Source organism: Hyla sarda, chromosome 2 (genome assembly GCF_029499605.1).
Source record: "Hyla sarda isolate aHylSar1 chromosome 2, aHylSar1.hap1, whole genome shotgun sequence".
Lineage (NCBI taxonomy): Eukaryota > Metazoa > Chordata > Amphibia > Anura > Hylidae > Hyla > Hyla sarda.
In genome coordinates, this window is record NC_079190.1 from 18,141,214 (window position 1) to 18,165,050 (window position 23,837).

The window sequence follows — 23,837 nt, forward strand, 5'->3', positions numbered from 1 at the left end:
AATGCCCAACACCAATGACAATTACAATGCCCAACACCAATGACAATTACAGTGCCCCACACCAATGACAATTACAGTGCCCAACACCAATGACAATTACAGTGCCCCACACCACTGACAATTACAGTGCCCCACACCAATGATAATTACAGTGCCCCATACCTATGACAATTACAGTGCCCAACACCAATGACAATTACAGTGCCCCACACCACTGACAATTACAATGCCCAACACCAATGACAATTACAGTGCCCCACACCAATGACAATTACAGTGCCCCATACCTATGACAATTACAGTGCCCCACACCACTGACAATTACAATGCCCCACACCACTGACAATTACAATGCCCAACACCAATGACAATTACAATGCCCCACATCAATGACAATTACAGTGCCCCACACCAATGACAATTACAATGCCCCATACCTATGATAACTGCAGTTCCCCATACCTATCATATCTATAGTAACCCAAACCAATGACGGTAATAATGCCCCATACCTATGATAAACACAATCCCCCATACCTATGATGTCCATAGTGCTCCATACCAATGAAAACCACAGTGCCCTATATCTATGATAACTGCAGTTCCCCATACCTATGTTATCTCTAGTGCCCGATATCAATGACCGTGCCCCAACCTATAAGCACAGTCCCTATAACAATAATAGACACAGTACTGCCATATCATTGATAAAAAAAATACTAAACCAGTGTTTCCCAAACACGCTGCCACCAGCTGTTTCAAAACTACAACTCCCAGCATGACCAGAGTTGTAGTTTTGCAACAGCTAGAGGCAGATTGCTTGGAAAACACTTTTGTGGAAATAAAATAAAAATTTAAAAAATCATAGTAGTAATCTCTCCCCGGTGAATAAAAGGTTAAAACATTCCCATAAAGGGAGAAGGTTTATGGCTGGTAAACTTTTGGTAGTGACCTCAGTAAAGACATGTATACGGCTCTCTATCCATATAATAGCTGATATAAACACTTTCCTACCAAAGATAAAACACTGGGAAAGATTTACACCCGGCGCAGGGAGTGAAGGTACCTTCTCCAATCGTTGTTCTTCTTTTAGGACCAACACTATGCGTGCCCCCCCTTCCGGATTTTTTTTTTTTTTTACTGAGAAACGAAACTTCAGTAGGAGGAATGGAGGGAACTGACAGTGCATATATATCTCTTTAATGGTTCACGTAGGAATAAAAGTAAAAGTAATAGAGGTTGTATGTGTCATCATTTAAAGACAGTGTAAAAAAGAGAATAACTGTGTTTGATGGAGAGGAGCGTGATGCTGGCCGGTCCCACGAGTCACTAATAGTATGTTATAAGTACGAGTGTCAGGAACGGGGGGCCCACGTGCTATCCGCAGTCTAGTTGGACTACACCGGGCGGCATGTAAACCCACCGGGAAGTTGTCTCCCCTCTTCCGTTACTCTTCGACCAATTCCTTTATAGTCTTTGTCAGGCCCAAGGCCTGATTATTAAAATCCTATATGTGTATTATAATTATAACTGTATGTGATGGATTGTCCAGGGGTGAGGGGTCATTCAGACGGTGTGTCCTTTTGTGTATTGCAGTTTATTGGGTTTTACATCTTCTTTGAAGTCTGCACTCCGGTCCCATCATATAATCAAACAGATAAGGGGCCAGGAAGAGAGAAGACCCCTGGTGGGATCAGAGGGGAGGGGGGAATGGAGTTTCCCTCCCAAGAAAGCAGTTATGATATATTTAAACAATGCTAGACTAAAAGTTTGGAGTTCAATGCTGTGGAACAAGCTGACAAGACCATCCTAAGAACAGCTGGAACCTCACTCTCTCTCATGGACTGCTAATATCATTGTGCTGTAAGAACTTCATTTTTGCTTTCTGAACTTGTCTTGCTAAACTCTTTTATACATTTTTGTAACAGTATGTCATTTGTTTATTTTTATGCATAGCACTGTGATACCTTTTATCAGATTAAATGTTTAATTAATCAGCTCTGGTCTTTGATCTCTAAATATATGAGCTCACCTTTCTGAAGGCAGCTCGGGTGAAACACGTTTATCTAAGGGTTAATTTGGTGACTTGCTGGGACTAGTAGTGGATACCGAGAGGTCTGGCGGCTTTAACCCTTGCACCATCACACTCTCTCTAGTGTCTTGGCTGGACCGATAGGGTGTGATCATGACAGTCTTCTTCACTAGCCATGCGGTTCCTCTGGGGTAGGGAGCTCTGTTAAGGTTTGTGCCATAAATTAATGAACCAGGGCTGGTTCCCCTATTCCCAAGGGCCCCATAGTAGTCACATGGTTGGACATAAAATTGGAATAGGAATCTTCTGGATTATGCAACTGATAGGAAACCTTCGGTCTAACACCAGGGCTGAGCGTAAAGTCATGGACATCCACGTTTGTTTTGGGCTCCTTATGTGGACACCGGGTCCCACTTGGACTCCCACCATCACATGAGTCCACTCCTGCGCTCTACTGTTCACTAGTGATGAGCGGCATTGCCCATATTCGAATTTGCGATATTTCGCGAATATATGGACGAATATTCATCCTATATTCGCGAATTTCGTGTATTCGTTATATTCGCATTTGTGAATATTCGCAAATGTGAATATTCGCATATTCGTGTATTGGAGGAAGAAAACTGTGAGGGGGTGGGCAACTTTACTATTGGTTGCTAGGGATGTTGTTGATAACCTCTGACAAGTGTATTTGCATCATTCTAATTGGCCCACAAGTGAAAAGAAGGAATATAGGAATATGCGGACAAAAAGGGAATATTCACAATTTCGAATATATAGCGAATATGTTCGCAATATTCGAGAATTTGCGATAAAAATTCGAAATGCAAATATTCGCGCCCAACACTGCTCTTCAAGAGCCTTGGGGTCTCCATGTCGCTGATGCACAGGAAGAAGTCACCAGCCGGATGTAGAAGCCAGCCCAAGTGATTCAATCAGGAGTCAGCAAGAGCTGCCAACTCCTAATTGATAAGGCTAAACGCTGAATGAAGGCCCCGCTGGCGCTAACTGTATGGCGAAAGCCCGATGTGCCATAGTCACCATGTGCCTCATTTCCAGGGAATTATTTTTTTTTAACTAATTGAGCGTGTGTTAAACTGCTCTTCACTCCTTAGACCCTGCTGCTTCGGTACTGTGCACTAGAGGACTGCAATGTTATTGTGGTTGCGGGCCGTAAGCGGGCGGTCACAGAACATTAAAGGGTATCTCTCATCAAATAAACTTTTGATATATTTTAGATTAATGAATGTTGAATAACTTTCCAATAGCATGTTAATGAAAAATATGCTTCTTTCTATTGTATTTTTCCCGATCAGTCCTGTTAGCAAGCATTTCTGACTCATGCTGGATTCCTAAACACTCAGAGCTGCCAGCCTGCTTTGTTCACAGCCAAACAGGCTGTGAACAAAGCAGGCTGGCAGCTCTGAGTGTTCTCCTTTGTGAACAAAGCAGACTGGCAGCTCGTAGTGTTTAGGACTCCAGCATGAGTCTGAAATGCTTGCTGCCAGGACTGGTAGGGAGACCCCTAGTGGTCATTTCTTCAAAATGGAAAATTAAATAGAAAGAAGCATATTTTTTAATAACATGCAATTGTAAAGTTATTCTGCATACATTAATCTATACTATATCAAAAGTTTTTTTGATGAGAGGTACCCTTTAAGCAAGTGTTGTGAAATCACACGCAGTGAGGCAAACCGCTGAATTGCCTCAGGGGGCTCATAAAAATGCACAACGGGGTGTTGAAATGGCATGGGGGTTCATGAAATAACATGGGGAGGGAAGCTATCTCTAAAAGCTATGATAACATTTTTGCATTATGTTCACTGCGTCTGCATCTCGCAAATAATCAGCTCACCGAGGGAGCAGCTTACACTGCTCTGTACTGTCCTATAATGTCTTCCATCCTGCTGCTGCTTCAGGGTGTGTGCTCTAAAGGTACAGGGGAGCAGGATCACCCTTTTGTGTGCGCTATGTATGGCACCTAATTTTCACCCAAGACAACTATGCACACACATCCAATACCTTTTCCTAAAAAAATTCCTGAAAGTGCAGGCATGCTCTAAATGTTCTTCATTTGCTGATTTATTTTCTACATTTCATAACACATTAATGAAATATCAAATGGACAAATGGCTTGGAGCACAGGTTGGATTTATGGATTTGATCTGTATCCTCCAGGATTTAGTAGTAATTGACCAAATATTTACTAGTGTCCTGGCCTGGAGTCGAGATGGAGCAGCCAAAAAATGTTCTCGGTGGAGAGGGCTTGGCAGCATCTCAGTAGGATCAGCGTGCAGCTGCCCTTCAGTAATGAGCATGGCGCAGACCATCCACCGGACCTGACTGAGCCAAGACGCCAAGATGTTTCTGGAAGATTAATTCCTTTGCTGGAAGTCGTCTTCTATCAAAAACTCATTTTAATGCCACTATGAAGTCAAACTGTGAGCCAGAAATGTGGAATGTCCAGGTCTATAGTCACACAGATCTTTAGAAGTAATTTTCTCTATTTATAGTTCATAATCTCACATCTATCTATCCACAGTATCTATCTATCTATCTATCTATCTATCTATCTACCTATCTCATATCTATCTATCTATCTATCTATCTCATATCTATCTATCTATCTATCTATCTATCTAATATCTATCTCATATCTATCTATCTATCTATCTATCTATCTATCTATCTAATATCTATCTCATATCTATCTATCTATCTATCTATCTATCTAATATCTATCTCATTTCTATCTATCTCATATCTATCTATCTATCTATTTATCTCATATCTATCTCACATCTATCTATCAATCTCATCTATCTATCTCAAATCTATCTATTTATCTATCTCATATCTATCTATCTCATATCTATCTATCTCACATCTATCTATCTATATATCTATCTATCTCTCATATCTATCTATCTCATATCTATCTGTGTATCTATCTATCTCATATCTATCTATCTATTTATCTATCTCATATCTATCTCATATCTATCTATCTCACATCTATCTATCTATATATCTATCTATCTCATATCTATCTGTGTATCTATCTCATATCTATCTATCTATCTATCTATCTATCTCAGATCTATCTATCTCATATCTATCTATCTATCTATCTCAGATCTATCTATCTCATATCTATCTCTGTATCTAAGAAGAAGCAGATGGAGCAGCACTCAAAATCAAGGTGTGGAGGGTGCAGGCTGTGGTCGGGCCCTGGTCCACGGGCCCCACGTAGATCCAGCAAGCAAGTAGACGCAGCAGCACTCCGGAGTAGTGAAAAATAGTGACTTTTATTTATCACCAAAATGAATAGCATAGATTCATAAAAGTCACTATTTTTCACTACTCCGGAGTGCTGCTGCGTCTACTTGCTTGCTATCTCCTATCTATCTATCTCCTATCTATCTATCTGCTATCTATCTATCTCGTATCTATCTATCTATCTCATATCTATCTATCTCATATCTATCTATCTATCTCGTATCTATCTATCTATCTATCTATCTCATATCTATCTATCTCATATCTATCTATCTCATATCTATCTCATATCTATCTATCTCATATCTATCTGTCTCATATCTATCTACCTCATATCTATCTATCTATCTCGTATCTATCTATCTATCTATCTCGTATCTATCTATCTCATATCTATCTCATATCTATCTATCTCATATCTATCTATCTCATATCTATCTGTCTATCTATCTCATATCTATCTATCTATCTATCTCATATCTATCTGTCTATATATCTCATATCTATCTATCTATCTATCTCATATCTATCTCATATCTATCTATCTCATATCTATCTGTCTCATATCTATCTATCTCATATCTATCTATCTCATATCTATCTATCTCATATCTATCTATCTCATATCTATCTATCTTATCTATCTATCTCATATCTATCTATCTAAAAATCAGGATAAAAATATATTCCATAAAGTGGTGAATGTTACACAGCAACGTCTCAACCAGCTCTCCTGGTCTTTCTCAACACAAGTGATACCCACCTCAAGTTATATAAGCAGATCAATTACATATCCAATTGACACAAAAAATAGTGATATAAACATCATAGTCATAAAAAAATACACATCAGCGTGCAGTACAGCATATCATTTATCCCATGCGCATACTGTATTATTCATGCCATGAATAATGTGCACATGGTATAAACAAACGCTGGGTGCAGGCGGCTGGGGTCGTGATGTCATGGCCACGCCCCTCATGATTTCACACCCCACCCCCTCAATGCAAGTCTATGGGAGGGGGCGTGGCATATGCCACGCCCCCTCCCATAGACTTGCATTGTGGGGATGTGGTATGACGTCACAACCCCCCCCCCCCCCCCCCGCCGCCCACTCCAAGTGTTCAGAACAAAATGTTCGGAGTACCCCTTTAAGCAAACAACCAACTCTAATATTTCATTATAGAATCTGTTTCAGGAAACAAGTCTCTACAATACCAGTGCAGTCTTCCCATTGTTCCATGCAGATACGTTATACTTGGTATGTCTCACGCTAGCGTTGCCATATGCTGCATATTACTTAGCAGACATCCATTTTTTTTATTTTATTTTTTTACTGGCAGGCGGATACTTACACTTAAATATCATTAAAACACAATACCGAGAAAACATATGTCCCCAATAAAAGCCATACAACGGATAAAATACTTCTAAAACAAAAGTTTCTGCGCAAAATATATGGAAAACACAGCAATCCACCGCCAACGCATCATTAGCCAATGCATTTACATTTACCGCAATTCACATCATTTATATTTTATGGTGAATTTACAAAACAAATTTGCCCATTAAGTAAGAAATGTAATATAAATATGATTTAAAGACAAACCAAGGGCGATCAATAGGATTTTTTTTTTCTTCTACAAAAGCATAAAAATAAAAAAAAAATTAAGATGGAAAAAATTTTTTTTGCTTATTTTTCATGTTGCATAGTTTAATCTGGCAACGAAATTGGATAATTCCATTGATGTCTCTTCAATCTTAAGTTGGGCTATTTACAGGGAGAAATTTCTCTGAAAGGGAGGGAATGCTACACTGCTTTGTTTCTATTGGCTATTAAAGGGGTACTCCGGCGCTAAGACATCTTATCCCCTATCCAAAGGATAGGGGATAAGATGCCTGATCGTGGGGCTCCGGTCACTGGGGACCCCCGTGATCTTGCACGCTGTCACGCCCCCTCCCATAGGCTTACTTTGGGGGGGCGGAGTGTGACGTCACATGGGGGAGGAGCCGTGACGTCACAAGGCTCCGTCCCTGTGATTGACAGTAATCAGACCCGGAGCGAACACGCTCCGGGGACTGATTCTAACGGGGTGCTGCGTGCAACCCCATCGGCAGGACCCCCGCGATCAGGCATCTTATCCCCTATCCTTTGGATAAGGGATAAGATGTCTTAGCGCCGGAGTACCCCTTTAAAGACTAAGCAGCTAATGGCCTCAAACTTACTGTTTCACATGCATTAGCACGGGGGTGGGGGGGAGGGGAGATAGGAATGATGTTTTTTTTCTCACATAATCCATCTCCAATGTCCAGTTGTCCCTGAGCTAGTGGGTGAAACCTAGCCTCTCTGATGTCTCCCATATATTGCACACTGCTCTCATATATCTGTATAGGACATCTTCATAAGCAGGAGATTGGCTGCTATGATGTCTCCATACACTGCACACATAGAAGATGTGATCCTGCTCCCCTATATCTCTATAGCACAGCCTTACACTCACTTTGCTTTGGGGCCCTTCAAGGTTCCCCATGAGGAGAGCATGCTTAGAAGATTAAACCAAGCATCTCTTTAAAGGGGTACTCTGCCCCTAGACATCTTATCCCCTATCCAAAGGGGACCCCCACTGTGGACCTACGCAATCTCGGCTGCAGCACCCCAGACATCCGATGCACTGAGCAAACTTCGTTCCGTGCCGGATGTCACGGTCATGCCCCGCTCGTGACGTCATGGCGATGCCCCCTCAATACAAGTCTATGGGAGAGGGCGTGACGGCCATCACGCCCCCTCCCATAGACTTGCATTGTGGGGGCGTGGCTGTGACATCACGAGCAGGACGCGGCCGTGAAGTCACCAGCCTCCGGCGCTGCATCCGATGCTCTAAAACGAACGCCAGGTGCAGCAGGGAGATCGCGGGGGTCCCCAGCGGTTGGACCCCCGCGATCAAACATCTTAACCTCTATTCTTTTGATAGAGGATAAGATGTCTAGGGGGGAATACCCCTTTTAAGCACACTCTCTGTAGATGATGTCTACCAGGAGATTATTGCATTGGCGTCAGGGTCATGGGTGGCAAAACTCAACACCATAATGTGGGCCCCACTTTGATTTGGGGCCCCTCTAGGTTACTCAAGAGAGAAGCTTACTTAGAAGACTAAATCAAGCATTTCTTTAACCATGCTCTCTGTCGATGATGTTTACCAGGAGCAGCTCATTGCATTGGGGTTCAATGGTCATGGATGGCAAAACCCAACACCATATTGGGGCACCACTTTACTTCAGGGACTCCCTAGTTTACCCACGGGTAGAATATGTTAAGCAGATTAAAGCAAACATCTCTTTAAGCACGCTCTCTGTAGATAATGCCTACAAGGAACACCTCATTGCGTTGGTGTCCAACAGTCCGTTGGTGGCAAAACCCTATACCAAAATGGAGGCCCCACTTTGATTTGGTTCCCCATGAGGAAAAGATTAAACAAGCATACTTTCTGAAGATCATGTCTACCAAAAGCAACTCATGGCATTGGCGTTCAATGGTCATAGGTGGCAAAACCAAACACCATAATGGGGGCCCCACTTTGCTTTGGGGTCCCTCTGGGTTCCCTAAGAGGAGAGCGAGTTTAGAAGATCAATGTAACTATGTAGTTATAGGAATTGTGCTGTGTGCATTGACATTTGCATTGACATTGCTGATTCAGACGTTCCATATTTATGTTGACGCTGTGTTCCCCCCATCTTCGCTATCTTTTGCAGACAGAGATTTTCTGTTTTATTTTCCGGCGTTGCGGGGGGGGGGGCGCGTCACGCTGTGATTCAACTTTTAAAGCTTATTTTCAATTGTGTTTTCAATCTTGGTTTTCCGCTAAACTGGCAAGTTCCTGAGCGCTGATGGATCTATCTAGGTGGCTTGTACGTAGCCGATGCTTAAGCTAACCTCTGTATCCAACTGCTAGGAGAATTATACATCTGAAAGAAGCAAAAGAGACCCTGGAGAAGCCACCGAGCGTTAACTAGAGCACAGAACCTACCTCCAGGTCACGCACAACCTCTGGATTGGGAAAAGCAATTATCAGGTAATTAATAAGCGATGACCTGTAACAGGAATAGATGGAATATAATGTACCGCTATGTTCTTCACTGGTCTAGTCAAAATATCTGCTGTATCTAAGCCTATCACCTAAGATATTTTCTATTGAGACAATGTATCTAATTATGGTAGCTGGGTGCGATGAGGGCAGATGTTATTACCCTAGGGGCAGATAGTATTAACCCCTTGTATTAGTGATGCCAGGGCGTGGTTTATCTTAGTCAGGGGCCAAGGAGGTGACCAGTGATGCAGAGACCTTAAGGGCTTGCTGGGACTTGTAGTTGGACTGAATAATTGAATGCAGACCACGCTGACTTGACAGTAGGGTGTGTGTGCTTTATGGCAGCTGAAATGAATGGGAGTTAATTGACAAAAAAGTGTTCACAGACTATAATATTCTATATGAGAAGTTTAAATACTCTACTAACTCTGCCCTCTAATGATAATGAGATGACTCTGCTGACCCCGCCCTCTAATGATAATGAGATTACTCTGCTAACTCCACCCTCAAATGATAATGAGATTACTCTGCTGACCACGTCCTCTATTGATAATTAGATGACTCTGCTCACCCTGCTATCTAATGATGAGATAACTCTGCTGACCCCTCCCTCTAATGATAATGAGATGACCTTGCTCACCCTACCTCTAATGATAATAAGATGACTCTGCTGACCCCTCCCTCTAATGACAATGAGATGACTCCGTTGACCCCTCCCTCTAATGATAATGAGATGACTGCTGACTCCTCCCTCTAATGATAATAAGATGACTCTGCTGACCCCTCCCTCTAATGATAATGAGATGACTCCGTTGACCCCTCCCTCTAATGATAATGAGATGACTCTGCTGACCCTGCCCTCTAATGATAATAAGGTGACTCTGCTGACCCCTCCCTCTAATGAGATGACACTGCTGACCTCTCCCTCTAATGATAATGAGATTACTCTGCTGACCCCTCCCTCTAATGATAATGAGATGACTCTACTGACCCCTCCCTCTAATGATAATGAGATGACTCTACTGACCCCTCCCTCTAATGATAATGAGATGGCTGCTGACCCTTCCCTCTAATGATAATGAGATGACTCTGCTGACTCCTCCCTCTAATGATAATGAGATGACACTGCTGACCCCCTCTCTAATGATAATGAGATGACTCTGCTCATTCGGACCCAGACTACACAGTAAAACTGGTGAATTACAGAACAAAGGAAGTGTTAGCCTATGGTGTGCATGTCGGTGGCCAAAAACTAGACCTACAGTGATTATATTATCTAATAATCTGCAGGATCGGTGTGCTGCTATATATCTAGTCCTTTCCTGTGTGATGATTGCTCCGGGAGGTATATAACACTACATTAGCAGCTTATTAATATGGACCCAGTTCTTCAACTATTAGTTGTAAAGATGAAAAACAAGTTATTAGCTCTGAATTATTTCACAGGATTAATATTCTGCTCTATTACATGTCGCTAGGATATATCCGTACTATTCTAATTATGGGTAACAATGTCACATTTTAATAAAAAAGAAAAAAAATTCCATGGTTAAAAAAATACAAACAATCCTGTATTAACTACATTTTTTTGTGAAGAGATCAGACCCCTTCAACAATTACAAATTGATGACATATCCAAGTGATCTGCGGTTACTTTATAAGATGTCATAGGAATAAGGGCATGCTCACACCGTGGAATCTCTGCCCGGCTGGGGATTCTGTCTGCGGTAGGCGCTGCCGAAACCATTGGTGCTAAGACATCACGGACATGCGCCATCGCCATTGATGGTAATGCAGTCCAGGCTGGGAATGGAAAATTCTACAGTGTTACTGGGTCAATAGAAAATCCATTCACACCAATGGTTTCCTAATGCACCCGAATTTCCGAGGGATATTTCGGCTCTGACATTTTGTTGAGTGAACATAATCTAACCCTTTAAAGGGGTACTCCACCCCTAGACATCTTATCCCCTATCCAAAGGATAGGGGATAAGATGTCTAATCATGGGGTTCACACCACTGGGTACCCCCGCAATATAGCACGCAGCACCCACCTGTTACTGCTCTGGAAGCGCTGGAGGGTCTGGCTCCCGACTACGGGGACGGAAGATCGTGACGTCACGACTGCTCCTCGTGGGACGTCATGCCCCGTTCCTCAATGCAAGTCTAGGGAGGGGGCGTGTCACGCCCCCTCCCATAGACTTGCATTGAGGGGGCAGGGCCTGACATCACACGGGGGCAGAGTCGTGACATCACGATCTTCCATCCCAGTGGTCGGGAGCCAGAACCTCCTGCGGTTCCGGAAGCAGATACTGTGGGTGCTGCGTGCTATACTGCGGGGGTCCCCAGCGGCGGGACCCTCTCGATCAGACATCTTATCCCCTATCCTTTGGATGTTGTATGCTCCAGAGGAAGTTGTGTAGTTCTTTCCAGTCTGACCACAGTGCTGCCTTCTGCCACCTCTGTTCATGACAGGAACTGTCCAGAGCAGGAGAGGTTTGTTATGGGGATTTGGTACTGCTCTGGACAGTTCCTGACATGGACAGAGGTGTCAGCAGAGAGCACTGTGGTCAGACTGAAAATAACTACACAACTTCCTCTGGAGCGTACAGCAGCTGATAAGTACAAGAAGGATTAAAGGGGTATTCCGGGCAAAAACATATTTTCTCTATCCAAAGGATAGGGGATAAGATGTCTGATCACGGGGGGCCCGCTGCTAGGACCCCCCGCGATCTCCCTGCAGCACCCGCATTTTATGCAGGACTGCGTCTCCAGTTTCGGAAACCTGTCACGCCCCCTCGCACAGACATGAATGGAGGTAGCGTGGCGTAACATCACGTCCCCAGTGCCGGAAACCGCGAGGTTTCCAAAACTGGAGACCAGCACCCGCATAAAATGCGGATGCTGCAGGGAGATCGCTGGGTGTCCCAGCAGGGGCCCCCCCGCGATCAGACATCTTATCCCCTTTACTTTGGAAAGGGGATAAGATGTTTTTGCCCGGAATAACCCTTTAAGATTTTTACATAGAAGTAATTTACAAATCTGTTTAACTTTCTGGCACCAGTTGATTTAAAGAAAAAATAAACTGGTAAAAACACTTCCCTAACCCCTACAGAAAAGTATACCGTATACCTTATGGTCATAATAAATATCCCTTTTCGTTAGTTTTCTTGTTTTAACTTATTAGAGCAGCAGTTTGTGCTCCAGAGCTGCTCTTCAAGTCTTCGATTTTCTCCTCATGCCCCTTTTCCATGCCTGTTGATTTCGTGTATGTTCCACATATTTGTACATCTCATCACGCTATGGCTGTGTTTGCCCCCTCAACATCAATTGACACCCGAGGCACATGCCCTCCCCAGCTACATAGTCATAGAATGTTTTTTATTCTAGGGCATTTTGCCTACATATCACAATACGTATTTCTAGCTAAGTTTCCCGATTCTAGATGACTACCCGCAGAGTCAGACAAACGTCACACTCTTCTACATCTGACCTCCTACGCCCGGACAAGACATAATTGCTAATGCTAATGTGACCAAAGAGCCGTGACTACGACCGCAGCAGAGCTGAACGTGAAACTCTAGGCAGGGCTTTTGTGGATTTAATAATACTTCCGTCAATCTGTTGATCTATTTGAAGCCATAGAAATCCATATAGTGACATAGGACTGCAGCCCGGCCGGCCACGCTTGCCTGCTCCCCCTCGGCCCCTGATGGTGTAGATGCGATCTGTGAACAGGGAGCCACATTTGCTTCTGAATGCATGGGCTCAGCCAAGCGTTAGAGTGCTCTGTGCTATACTATTACTAGATAAGTGAGAAGGGGCCTTTATCCTTCACCGGGAACTTCCATTATAAAACAGGATGACAGCCCCCCCTTAAAAAAATCCCTAGCCCATATGGACCACATATTTTTTAACATTTCGTGAGAAATCATTATTAGGGGATAAGGTGTCTGATCGCTGGGGGGCCTGCCGCTGGGACCCCCTGCGATCTCCCTGACGTCACGCCCCCTCCATTCATGTCTATGGGAGGGGGCGTGACGGCCGTCACGATCCCTCCCATAGACATGAATGGAGGGGGAGTGGCGGGACGTCACGTCCCCAGTCCCGGAAACCCGGGAATGCGTGTGCTGCAGGGAGATCACAGGGGATCTCAGCAGCGGCCCCCCTGTGATCAGACATCTTATTCCCTATCCTTTGAATAGGGGATACAATGTTTTTGCCTGGAATCTGCACAGTGATGAGGTAAGATTGGGTTGTCACCAGTCAGCATTAACTTTTCTGGTGTTTAGCTAAAGTATCATGCAAAGCTGTGACGATGCCTTGTCCTATCAGGGGGCTTGGAATTAGAACCACATCTACTCTCCGCATCCACACCTTCTTCAGGTACATATGAATTTCCAGCCAGTCTGCTAGTGTTTGTTTGTCTCTTTCAGCACTTGCTCTTATGTTGCTCCTGATTTGCTATACTGTGTATATTTGACCCTTGGCTATTGTCTCCTGACCATTCTCCTGTCTTCTGTATCTGTACTGCGTTGCCCACTCTGGTAAAAACCAAGCCTGTGGAATCCTATTTTACATTTGTTTGTGCATTTCCAGTCTGTATTTTGCCTTTAGTTTTTGTCCTTAGCCCTTGATATTCTGATCTAGTTTGCCTAACCTCTGTACAGTTCTGTTTACTGTTTTGACTCATGTAATCCCTGCACTTTAGTTCTGCAGAGGAACTGGCTCCTAGTTGTGGAACCATTGTTTAGGGTGGTTACTCAAGTTCTGAGTGAGATCAGAGCCCCACTATTCTGTACCCTACGTGACACCTTCAAATCTTCATTAAAACATCTTAATTGTGATTATTAATCAAATCACTTCTGCCTTGAGGCAATATTTATCTAAAAAATGCACTTTAAATAAGAAAACATATGAAAGCCACATGTGGTGTGAACTGACACCAACCCATTAATGAGACTTAACATTTCACCTGGATGATCACCAGCACTTACACCCTAATGAGATACCCAGATGCAATAATCATATACTCCCGCAAAGCCCAGAGGATTTATGGGAAATATAGGCAGAAAATAATTTCAATGTGGAATTGCAATCAATATGACTAAAAACCAATGCCTGCCACATCATCTAAACAGGTAAGCACAATGCATACACAAGAATCTCTAAGTTATTCTTTAATATTAGCTTATGCTTCTTTAACAGGGAACAAATTAGGAGAAGTGCATGCTTAGCATGTTCTTTCCTGGCTCTGTGTCACATGACCAATATGATGTCATAAAATGAGTCTATGGAACTGGGTCTCATAGACACAAAGTGGGGAAAAAACATATAGAATGTAGAGTATGAAAGCGATCTCTGGATGGTTATCCAAAGATAAGAGAAAGAAAGAGAAATGACGCACATAACGCGCAACGCATTTCAGTTGCAAAACCAGACAAAAAAATGTCAGGAACACAATAGTAAATAACCACCTGTATTGTTGTTATACTGCAGATAGGGCAGAGGGGGGAGGCTCCTGCTGCAGTTAGTTGTCTTACAGTTAGTCCCAGGACAGTGAGGAAGAGAAGCATGGACATGGCTGATCTCCTGGGGTACATAGTGAAGATTTTTTTTTTTTTTTTAGTATAGCATATACTAAATAAAATACTATAACAATAATTATATATATATATACATATATATATATATATATATATATATATATAGTTTTACTTGTAATTTAAGACAAACATGATCAAAGGAAAGAAGATTAGGGGAGAAGTAAGTGGGATACTTTTTGAAAATAAAAAAAGGTCTTGGGGGGGGGGGGGGGGGATTTGATCATGCCCTGCATCAGCACAAAAATAAAAAAATAGAATTGCACAAATATTCCCTTCAGATGAAAAAATTACCTCGAAGACTGAGCTTGCACAATTTTTTTTCACAATTTTGCCATTTGTGCTAATAGGCAGCTTCCTGTCACCAGTATAATGGCGTCCTACCCTGTTGTGACTTCTTGGCATGAAGTCTACTGTATTTTAGATTCTCAACAATTTTTAAATGAGAAAATGAGCGAATGTGAAATTAACATTTGTTTAACTTCTCCTGGAGGAATATATTAGCAGCTTCCCCGGGATCAGAGAAAAGGTGATAAATGATCATCTCGAAAAGACAGGAAAAGAATTTTTAGTGTCTTCTCTGACACTCATTGCTGGAATAAGGACATTGGGGGGGGGGGGGGGGGGTAGATACAAGTGCCTAAAGATTTCATCCCCCCCCACTTATATCTTCAGCAAGGGCCTGGACTATTTTGGGCCTTAAAGAGATATTCCAGCCTCCAGAAATGTTTCATATGTTACATAAGGTTGCAATGAAAATGAGAAAGAAGACATATTTACCTACCTCGCTCCCTTGGGGATCCCACTGTGAAGCATTCGAGTCCCCTGTATGTGCTCTTTTTATTTGTCTTTGTGGCCCCAGCAACACATAAAAAAATTCTGGTAACTGGAATACCCCTTAAAGCAGCTGCCTTTTTTTCTTTTTTTTTTTTTCATAACTTCATTCCAAAAATCATCACTTTTGATTTTCTAACAATGTACATAGATGTAAGATGGCTTATTACATTTTATGGTGTAGAAAAAAATGCAAATCTGCCATAATTTCTTAGTAAGTTAAATGTATTTATCTATTGCTCTAATATCTATCTATATATTTATTTATTTATTCATTTATCTATCTCATTTCTTTCTATCTATCTATCTATCTATCTATCGCATATCTATCTATCTATCTCATATCTATCTATCTATCTCATATCTATCTATCTATCTATCTCATATCTATCTATCTATCTATCTCATATCTATCTATCTATCTATCTCATATCTATCTATCTCATATCTATCTATTTATCTATCTATCTCATTTCTATCTATCCCATTTCTATCTATCTCATTTCTATCTCTCTATGGCATATCTATCTATCTCATATATATCTATCTATCTATCTATATCTATCTCATATCTATCTATCTATCTCATATCTATCTATCTCTCTATCTATCACATATCTATCTATCTCATATCTATCTATCTATCTATCTCTCTAATATCTATCTATATATTTATTTATTTATTCATTTATCTATCTATCTCGTTTCTATCTATCTCATTTCTATCTCTCTATGGCCTATCTATCTATCTATCTCATATCTATCTATCTATCTCATATCTATCTATCTATATCTATCTATATCTATCTCATATCTATCTATCACATATCTATCTATCTCATATCTATCTATCTATCTATCTATCTCATATCTATCTAACTATCTATCTCATATCTATCTATCTATCTTATATCTATCTATCTCATATCTATCTATCTCATATCTATCTATCTCAAATCTATCTCATATCTATCTATCTCACATCTATCTATCTCATATCTATCTATCTATCTCATATTTATCTATCTATCTATTTATCTCCTATCTATCTCATATCTATCTATCTATCTATCTCATATCTATCTATCTCATATCTATCTTATATCCATCTATCTCATATCTATCTATCTCATATGTATCTATCTATCTATTTATCTCCTATCTATCTCATATCTATCCATCTATCTCATATCTATCTATCTCATATCTATCTATCTCATATCTATCTCATATCTATCTATCTCATATCTATCTATCTCATATTTATCTATCTATCTATTTATCTCCTATCTATCTCATATCTATCTATCTATCTCATATCTATCTATCTATCTATCTATCTCATATCTATCTATCTATCTATCTCATATCTATCTATCTATCTATCTATCTCATATCTATCTCATATCTATCTATCTCATATCTATCTATCTATCGATCTATCTCATATCTATCTATGTATCTATCTCATATCTATCTATCTATCGATCTATCTCCTATCTATCTATCTATCTATCTATCTCATATCTATCTATCTATCTCATATCTATCTATCTCATATCTATCTATCTATCTATCTATCGATCTATCTCATATCTATCTATCTATCTATCTCATATCTATCTATCTCATATCTATCTATCGATCTATCTCATATCTATCTATCTATCTATCTATCTATCTATCCCATATCTATCTATCTCATATCTATCTATCTATCTATCTCATATCTATCTATCTATCTATCTCATATCTATCTCATATCTATTTATCTATCTATAAATATGCCACATCTTTCATTATCACACTCCCCACTTCAAAATCTTCACCAGCTACAAGGTGAAGTTGTTTCTTTTAATTAAGTCCTGGAATAAATTATATTAACTATGCTGGGCCGTGCAATCCACACCCAAACCTACTAAGCAGCACCCATGAGCAATGCAAACGTGTAAAATGGAAATTGCATAAATATTTGTGACTTTTATGATATACCTGAGTCATAAATTACCTCCATGATATTTTTAACAAAAAATAAAAAACATTTCTTGATCTCAAATCAATGTTGCGCTTTGCCTCTTGTAGATGCTAATGGCAGACCTGGGGGTAGTCACCTCTATAGACAATCACTATTTCATAGATAGATCCCCAGATAATAAGCTGATCACAAAGTGCTCCCAAGTCAGAACCCCCCAGCGATCAGCTGTAATCTGCAGGGAAGAATAAGTGATGGATTTACCTGCAGTGCCCCCACAGGGGAAAATGAGAATTACACAGTGCCCAATCACATCTATGGTCTATCTGTGTACTGCAGAAGAGCACAGGTCCTCCACACCAAGCAAGGCTCTACATAGCTGCTCCAGTCTGGCCATACGTTCCTGATCCAGAACAAAGCCCCCTACCCCCTTTTAACTTAGAATTCCCTAAAGTAGACTAAAACTTTAAGATATTCTATGTCATACATAAAAATGATGAAGCATTAAGTGGTCTAAGGGCTTGTTCACTATTTAGGGTCTACTTCTCCCAATGATTGATGTAAGGGGTGCACGGATTTCTTTTCTTTGGGGCCTACAGCAAAGATGATCCCTCCCTCCGACCAATATCTTTGATTGTCAAGAGAGGGGATCCAATCATAACCACGGGTCTTATGGTTGCACAATAGTTGTAGAGCCACACTTTGGAGACCACTGATCTAGACAGAATACAAATATCATGCCCCTTAAAGGGGTATTCCGGGCAAAAACATTTTATACCCTATCTAGAGATGAGCGAACTTACAGTAAATTCGATTTGTCACGAACTTCTCGGCTCGGCAGTTGATGACTTTTCCTGCATAAATGAGTTCAGCTTTCAGGTGCTCCGGTGGGCTGGAAAAGGTGGATACAGTCCTAGGAGACTCTTTCTCTTTTTTAGGACTGTATCCACCTTTTCCAGCCCACCGGAGCACCTGAAGGCTGAACTAAGTTACGCAGGATAAGTCATCAACTGCCAAACCGAGAAGTTCGTGACGAATCGAATTTACTGTAAGTTCGCTCATCTCTAACCCTATCCAAAGGATAGGGGATAAGATGTCTGATGGCGAGGGGCCCGCCGCTGGGACCCCGCGCGATCTCCCTGCAGCACCCGTATTCTATGCGAGAGCTGCGTCTCCAGTTTCGGAAACCTCCACTGGGGACATGACGTCACGCCACGGCCCCTCCATTCATGTCTATGGGAGGGGGCGTGACGGCCGTCACGCCCCCTCCCATAGACATGAATGGAGGGGACGTGGCGTCATGTGACGTCCCCAGTCTCGGAAACATAGAATGCGGGTGCTGCAGGGAGATCGCTGGGGGTCCCAGCGGCGGGCACCCCCTGATCAGACATCTTATCCCCTATACTTTAAATCCAGCCAAATTCAGTACTGTACTACTATTATTATTATCACTAATATCACACTACTGTACTACTTACTAACTATATTGTTTGCATGAAATATACAGTGCGGCTCCACAAAAACAAACGTATAAGGGGTTGCCCATAGGTAGAAATAAGCAAAACAATCCAACTGTTTCACCAAACCACCATAGACTACAATGGGCCAATTGATTTGTCAATTATTCTCATTGATTTGCTGAAAGCAAAACTCAGAATAGTTTGGTTCAACGTATCCTAACACTAAGTGGATCAATAATGGCATCTGTAGCTGAACTGACACATGGCTCATTCCAATCCCGATACAATCACTACATCGATTCAAACATTGTATTCTGAAATATAATTGGTTGCTGTTGTTAACATTTTGCTTATTCTTTGTATAAGTTGTCCTACACAAGGTCATAATACATAAAGTCGTTAAAAAACACCAACTTACCATTTTCGGTGTTCTCGTGCTCCGTGTCGGTGAGGGTCAGGTTGGAGTTAGCTCTACTAGACAAGCAAGAGCTCCGTCCAGACTTGGTGTTTCTTGTCCAGAGTCTCACCGGGTGATCTGGTGATAGGACGCAGTCAGCTTCAGTGTCTGCATCGTTTTCACCTGTCATGGAATAGCCACAATGTGGAAGGCCAATATCGGTACGGTATAGTGTTCCGTGAGGCGGTGTGACCTCACCAAGACCAAGCTCATGTAGAGTGAAACTTCCGCCTATGAAAAGATATAATAAAAATAATAAAAATAATAAAAAGAAACCTTATGATTATACCATTCTAATGTTTTCAGTTTATTTTATAATTATATATTATTGTCCCAAGTACCCTAAGCACCCAGGGCTGTACAGTAATTCAAACCAAGTACCTTAAAATGATATATATATATATATATATATATATATCCCAAACAGTAGGAAAGAATAGGCTGCACTCACCAGTCCAATTTTGTGATGGCGGGAACGGGATATGCGGCGGGCGGGCGCGGGGGGGGGGGGGGGGGGGTATGTGATGGAGGGAACGGGGTGATGGAGGGAATGGGGTATGGGGGTTTCAAGGAGGGAACGGGCTAGCGCCGTAGCGCCGCATGGCACTAACTTATAGTTTATTTACACAGGGTGCCTCCAGCTGTTTCACTACTACAACTCCCAGCATGCCCTGACAGCCAATAGATGTCAGGGCAAGCTGGGAGTTGTAGTGGTGAAACAGCTAGAGGCACCCTGTGTAGATAATCTAAGGGCGGAAGTGTTGTCCTCAGCAGGCATCAGTGACGTGGTGCCTGCTGGGGAAGTCTGCCTGGTAGCGCCGCATGGCACTAACTTATAGTTTATTTACACAGGGTGCCTCCAGCTGTTTCACTACTGCAACTCCCAGCATGCCCTGACAGCCAATAGATGTCAGGGCAAGCTGGGAGTTGTAGTGGTGAAACAGCTGGAGGCACCCTGTGTAGATAATCTAAGGGCGGAAGTGTTGTCCTCAGCAGGCATCAGTGACGTGGTGCCTGCTGGGGAAGTCTGCCTGGTAGCGAGCACACTACCAGGCAGACAAAAATTATTTTTAATATAATAAAAAGAAAAATTAAAAGCAGGGAGGGGGTTAGGGATAGATGTGCAATAGGCAGGGACAGAAAAAAAAATAGGATGGTGGGAGCTACCCTTTAAAGGGTAAATCTAACTGAGTGATAAAATCAGATATTTAATTTCTTTGCAGAGTTGTGCCAATTAAACTACCTATTTTTTTATCTGAAAATTGCATGCTTGGCATTACTTAAAGGGGTACTCCGCTGCTCAGCATTTGGAACAAACTGTTCTGAACGCTGGAGCCAACGCTGGGAGCTCGTGAAGTCATAGCCCCGCCCCCTTATGGCATCACGCCCCGCCCCCTCAATGCAAGTCTTTGGAAAGGTGCGTGACACCAGTACAATGTGTGATAACACTTTATTAGTACCGTATTTTTTGCCGTATAAGACGCACTTTTTCTTCCCCAAAACTGGGGGGGGGAAAGTTTGTGCGTCTTATACGGTAAATACACATTAAAACCCTGTCATATCGCGGCGGTCCCTGCGGCCATCAACGGCCGGGACCCGCGGCTAATACAGGACATCACCGATCGCGGCGATGCCCTGTATTAACCCTTCAGACGGGACGTTCAAAGCTGACCGCTGCGTCTGAAGCGAAAGTGACACTAACCCGGCTGCTCAGTCGGGCTGTTCGGGACCGCCGCGCTGAAATCGTGGGGTCCCGAACAGCTTACAGGACACCGGGAGGGACCTTACCTGCCTCCTCGGTGTCTGATTGGTGAATGACTGCTCCATGCCGGGATCCCCTGCATGGCCGTCGCTTTCCTTTGTCGTCATCCCGTCGTTCAGCACGCCTTCCCGTCATCCAATAGGAGCGGCGTGCGTAGCGACGTGATGGCGGCGACGGAGAGTGAGGATGCCGGGCAGCAGAGATGTGGGGACACCCGGGGACGCGGCGACAGGAGGGCGACGTCCAGGGCAGAGGTGATGAGCGGTAACGGGTCCGGAGCGGCGGGGACACGTGAGTATTACCTCCTATACCAGTGGTCTTCAACCTGCCGACCTCCAGATGTTGCAAAACTACAACTCCTGGCATGCACGGACAGCCAACGGCTGTCCGGGCATGCTGGGAATTGTAGTTTTGCAACATCTGGAGGTCCACATGTTGAAGATCACTGTCCTATACTTTACATTGTATTTGGTTCAGAATCTTTTTTTTCGAGATTTTCCTCCTTTAAAATTGGGTGCGTCTTATATGCCCGAGCGTCTTATATGGCGAAAAATACGGTAAGTTATATATCTTGGGGTGTTATAGTCTTATTTAAATACAATGGGGGAGATTTATCAAAACCTGTCTGGAGGAAAAGTTGCTGAGTTGCCCGTAGCAACCAATCAGATCGCTGCTTTCATTTTGCAGAGGCCTTGTTAAAAATGAAAGAAGCGATCTGATTGGTTGCTATGGGAAACTGGATAACTTTTCCTCTGGACAGGTTTTGATAAATCCCCCCCCAATGTTCTGATACCCGAGTTCCTCTTCAAGAGAACTAGAACATTCCCAAGGCCATGAAAGTTTTATTAAGCTTTTCATACAAAATATTTGGCTAATGTTGAGGGTCTGTTCAGTGTTGAGCGGGCACAGTAATGTTTTCTGGATCTGCAGGTGACATTATATATTACAGCTGATCAAATGAGCTGAAAGATGTTGTGTAGTAAAAAGTCCCATGTTTTTCTACTCGGAGAGTCTGTCACGGTGCGCTGATTTACATGCCTCGCCTTGTGTTTAGGACTTGTGTAAGGGACCTCTAAGTGCAGAGCTAATCTGTTTACTTGATATGACAGCTCCCACGCTCACCAGCACACAACGTCGTGAGGTAAACAATTTATCGGTAACAAGTTCTCAGCAGCAGTTTACTAAGTCTCTATCATATTCCCTCGAAGAAATTGCAACATAGAAGATAAAGCGTGAAAGGAACCAAAGAGAGAAATGGAGACACCAAGGCAAAAACTATCACCCTCAATGAAGAGGTGAACTCATGAAACGAGTGTTTTAGATTTAGTGTCAATTCATGGCTGGATCGGGCCTCTCCGTGCTCCACCTTGCTCCTACCTCCTGCTCCCACAACGAGACTGTCAGAAAGTTGCGTTGGAATACTAAGGACAAAATGTGGACAAGCAACTTCCTGCCAACTAAAACCAAAGGCACACTATTAACCTCTTAAGGACGCCGGGCGTATGCATATGCCCTGCATCCAGAGTCCTTAAGGACGTGGGGCGTATGCATACACCCGTGGGAATTCCGGTACCCGCCGCTAGCCGGTTGGGGACCGGACCGGAATGCCTGCTGAAATCATGCAGCAGGCATCCAGCCACATCGCCGAGGGGGGTCCTGAGACCCCCCCAACCCCCCGTTCTGCCCACCCCTGGATGTCGAGGGGAAGATGGAGAGAAGATGGAGGACATTAACTGGAGGAGAAGATGCCTGGGGAGCCACGATCGTCGCTGGAGACTGCTGGATCCTGGCTCAGGTAGGGAAACTACGGTGGGGGGGGGGAATGAAAGTAAAGTGATCTTAACTGTGGCAACCACTAGGAAGGCCAAACTGCTACTCCCAGTTTGAAGTGCCCAAATGGTAGCCCTCCAGATGTTGCCAAACTACAACTCTCAGCATACCTAGACTGCCCAGGCATGCTGGGAGTTATAGTTCTGTAACATCTGTCCCTTCAGATTTTGCAATTTTCATGAAATTTTTGAAAATTGCTGCTCTACTTTGAAGCCCTCTAATTTTTCAAAAAGCAGAAATATCTCCATTTTATGATGCCAACATAAAGTGGACATATTGTATTTGTGAATAAAAATAAAATGTATTTGGAATATCCATTTTCCTTACAAGTAGGGAGCTTCAAAGTTAAAAAAAAAAATGCAAAATTTTCATGACATTTTTGGATTTTTCACCAAAAAAGGATGCCGAATGCCGAAACGCCGAAAATTTACCACCAAAATAAAGTAGAATATGTCACGAAAAAACTATCTCAGAATCAGAATATTCGTCAAAAGCGTTTTGGAGTTATTAATTCATAAAGCGA

At 42.5% G+C, this 23,837-nt stretch overlaps 1 protein-coding gene across 13 annotated transcripts in view; it reads right to left on the reverse strand.

Annotated features, from left to right (window-relative positions):
- Window positions 1–23,837, reverse strand: part of TENM4 (teneurin transmembrane protein 4) — a 1,400,276-nt gene that overhangs the window by 600,141 nt on the left and 776,298 nt on the right. For all 13 annotated transcript variants that reach the window (XM_056561274.1, XM_056561279.1, XM_056561286.1 and 10 more), the window contains one exon: window positions 19,684–19,953. In XM_056561274.1, the coding sequence (XP_056417249.1) occupies window positions 19,684–19,953 (270 nt within the window). The remainder of the gene's footprint in view (window positions 1–19,683; window positions 19,954–23,837) is intronic.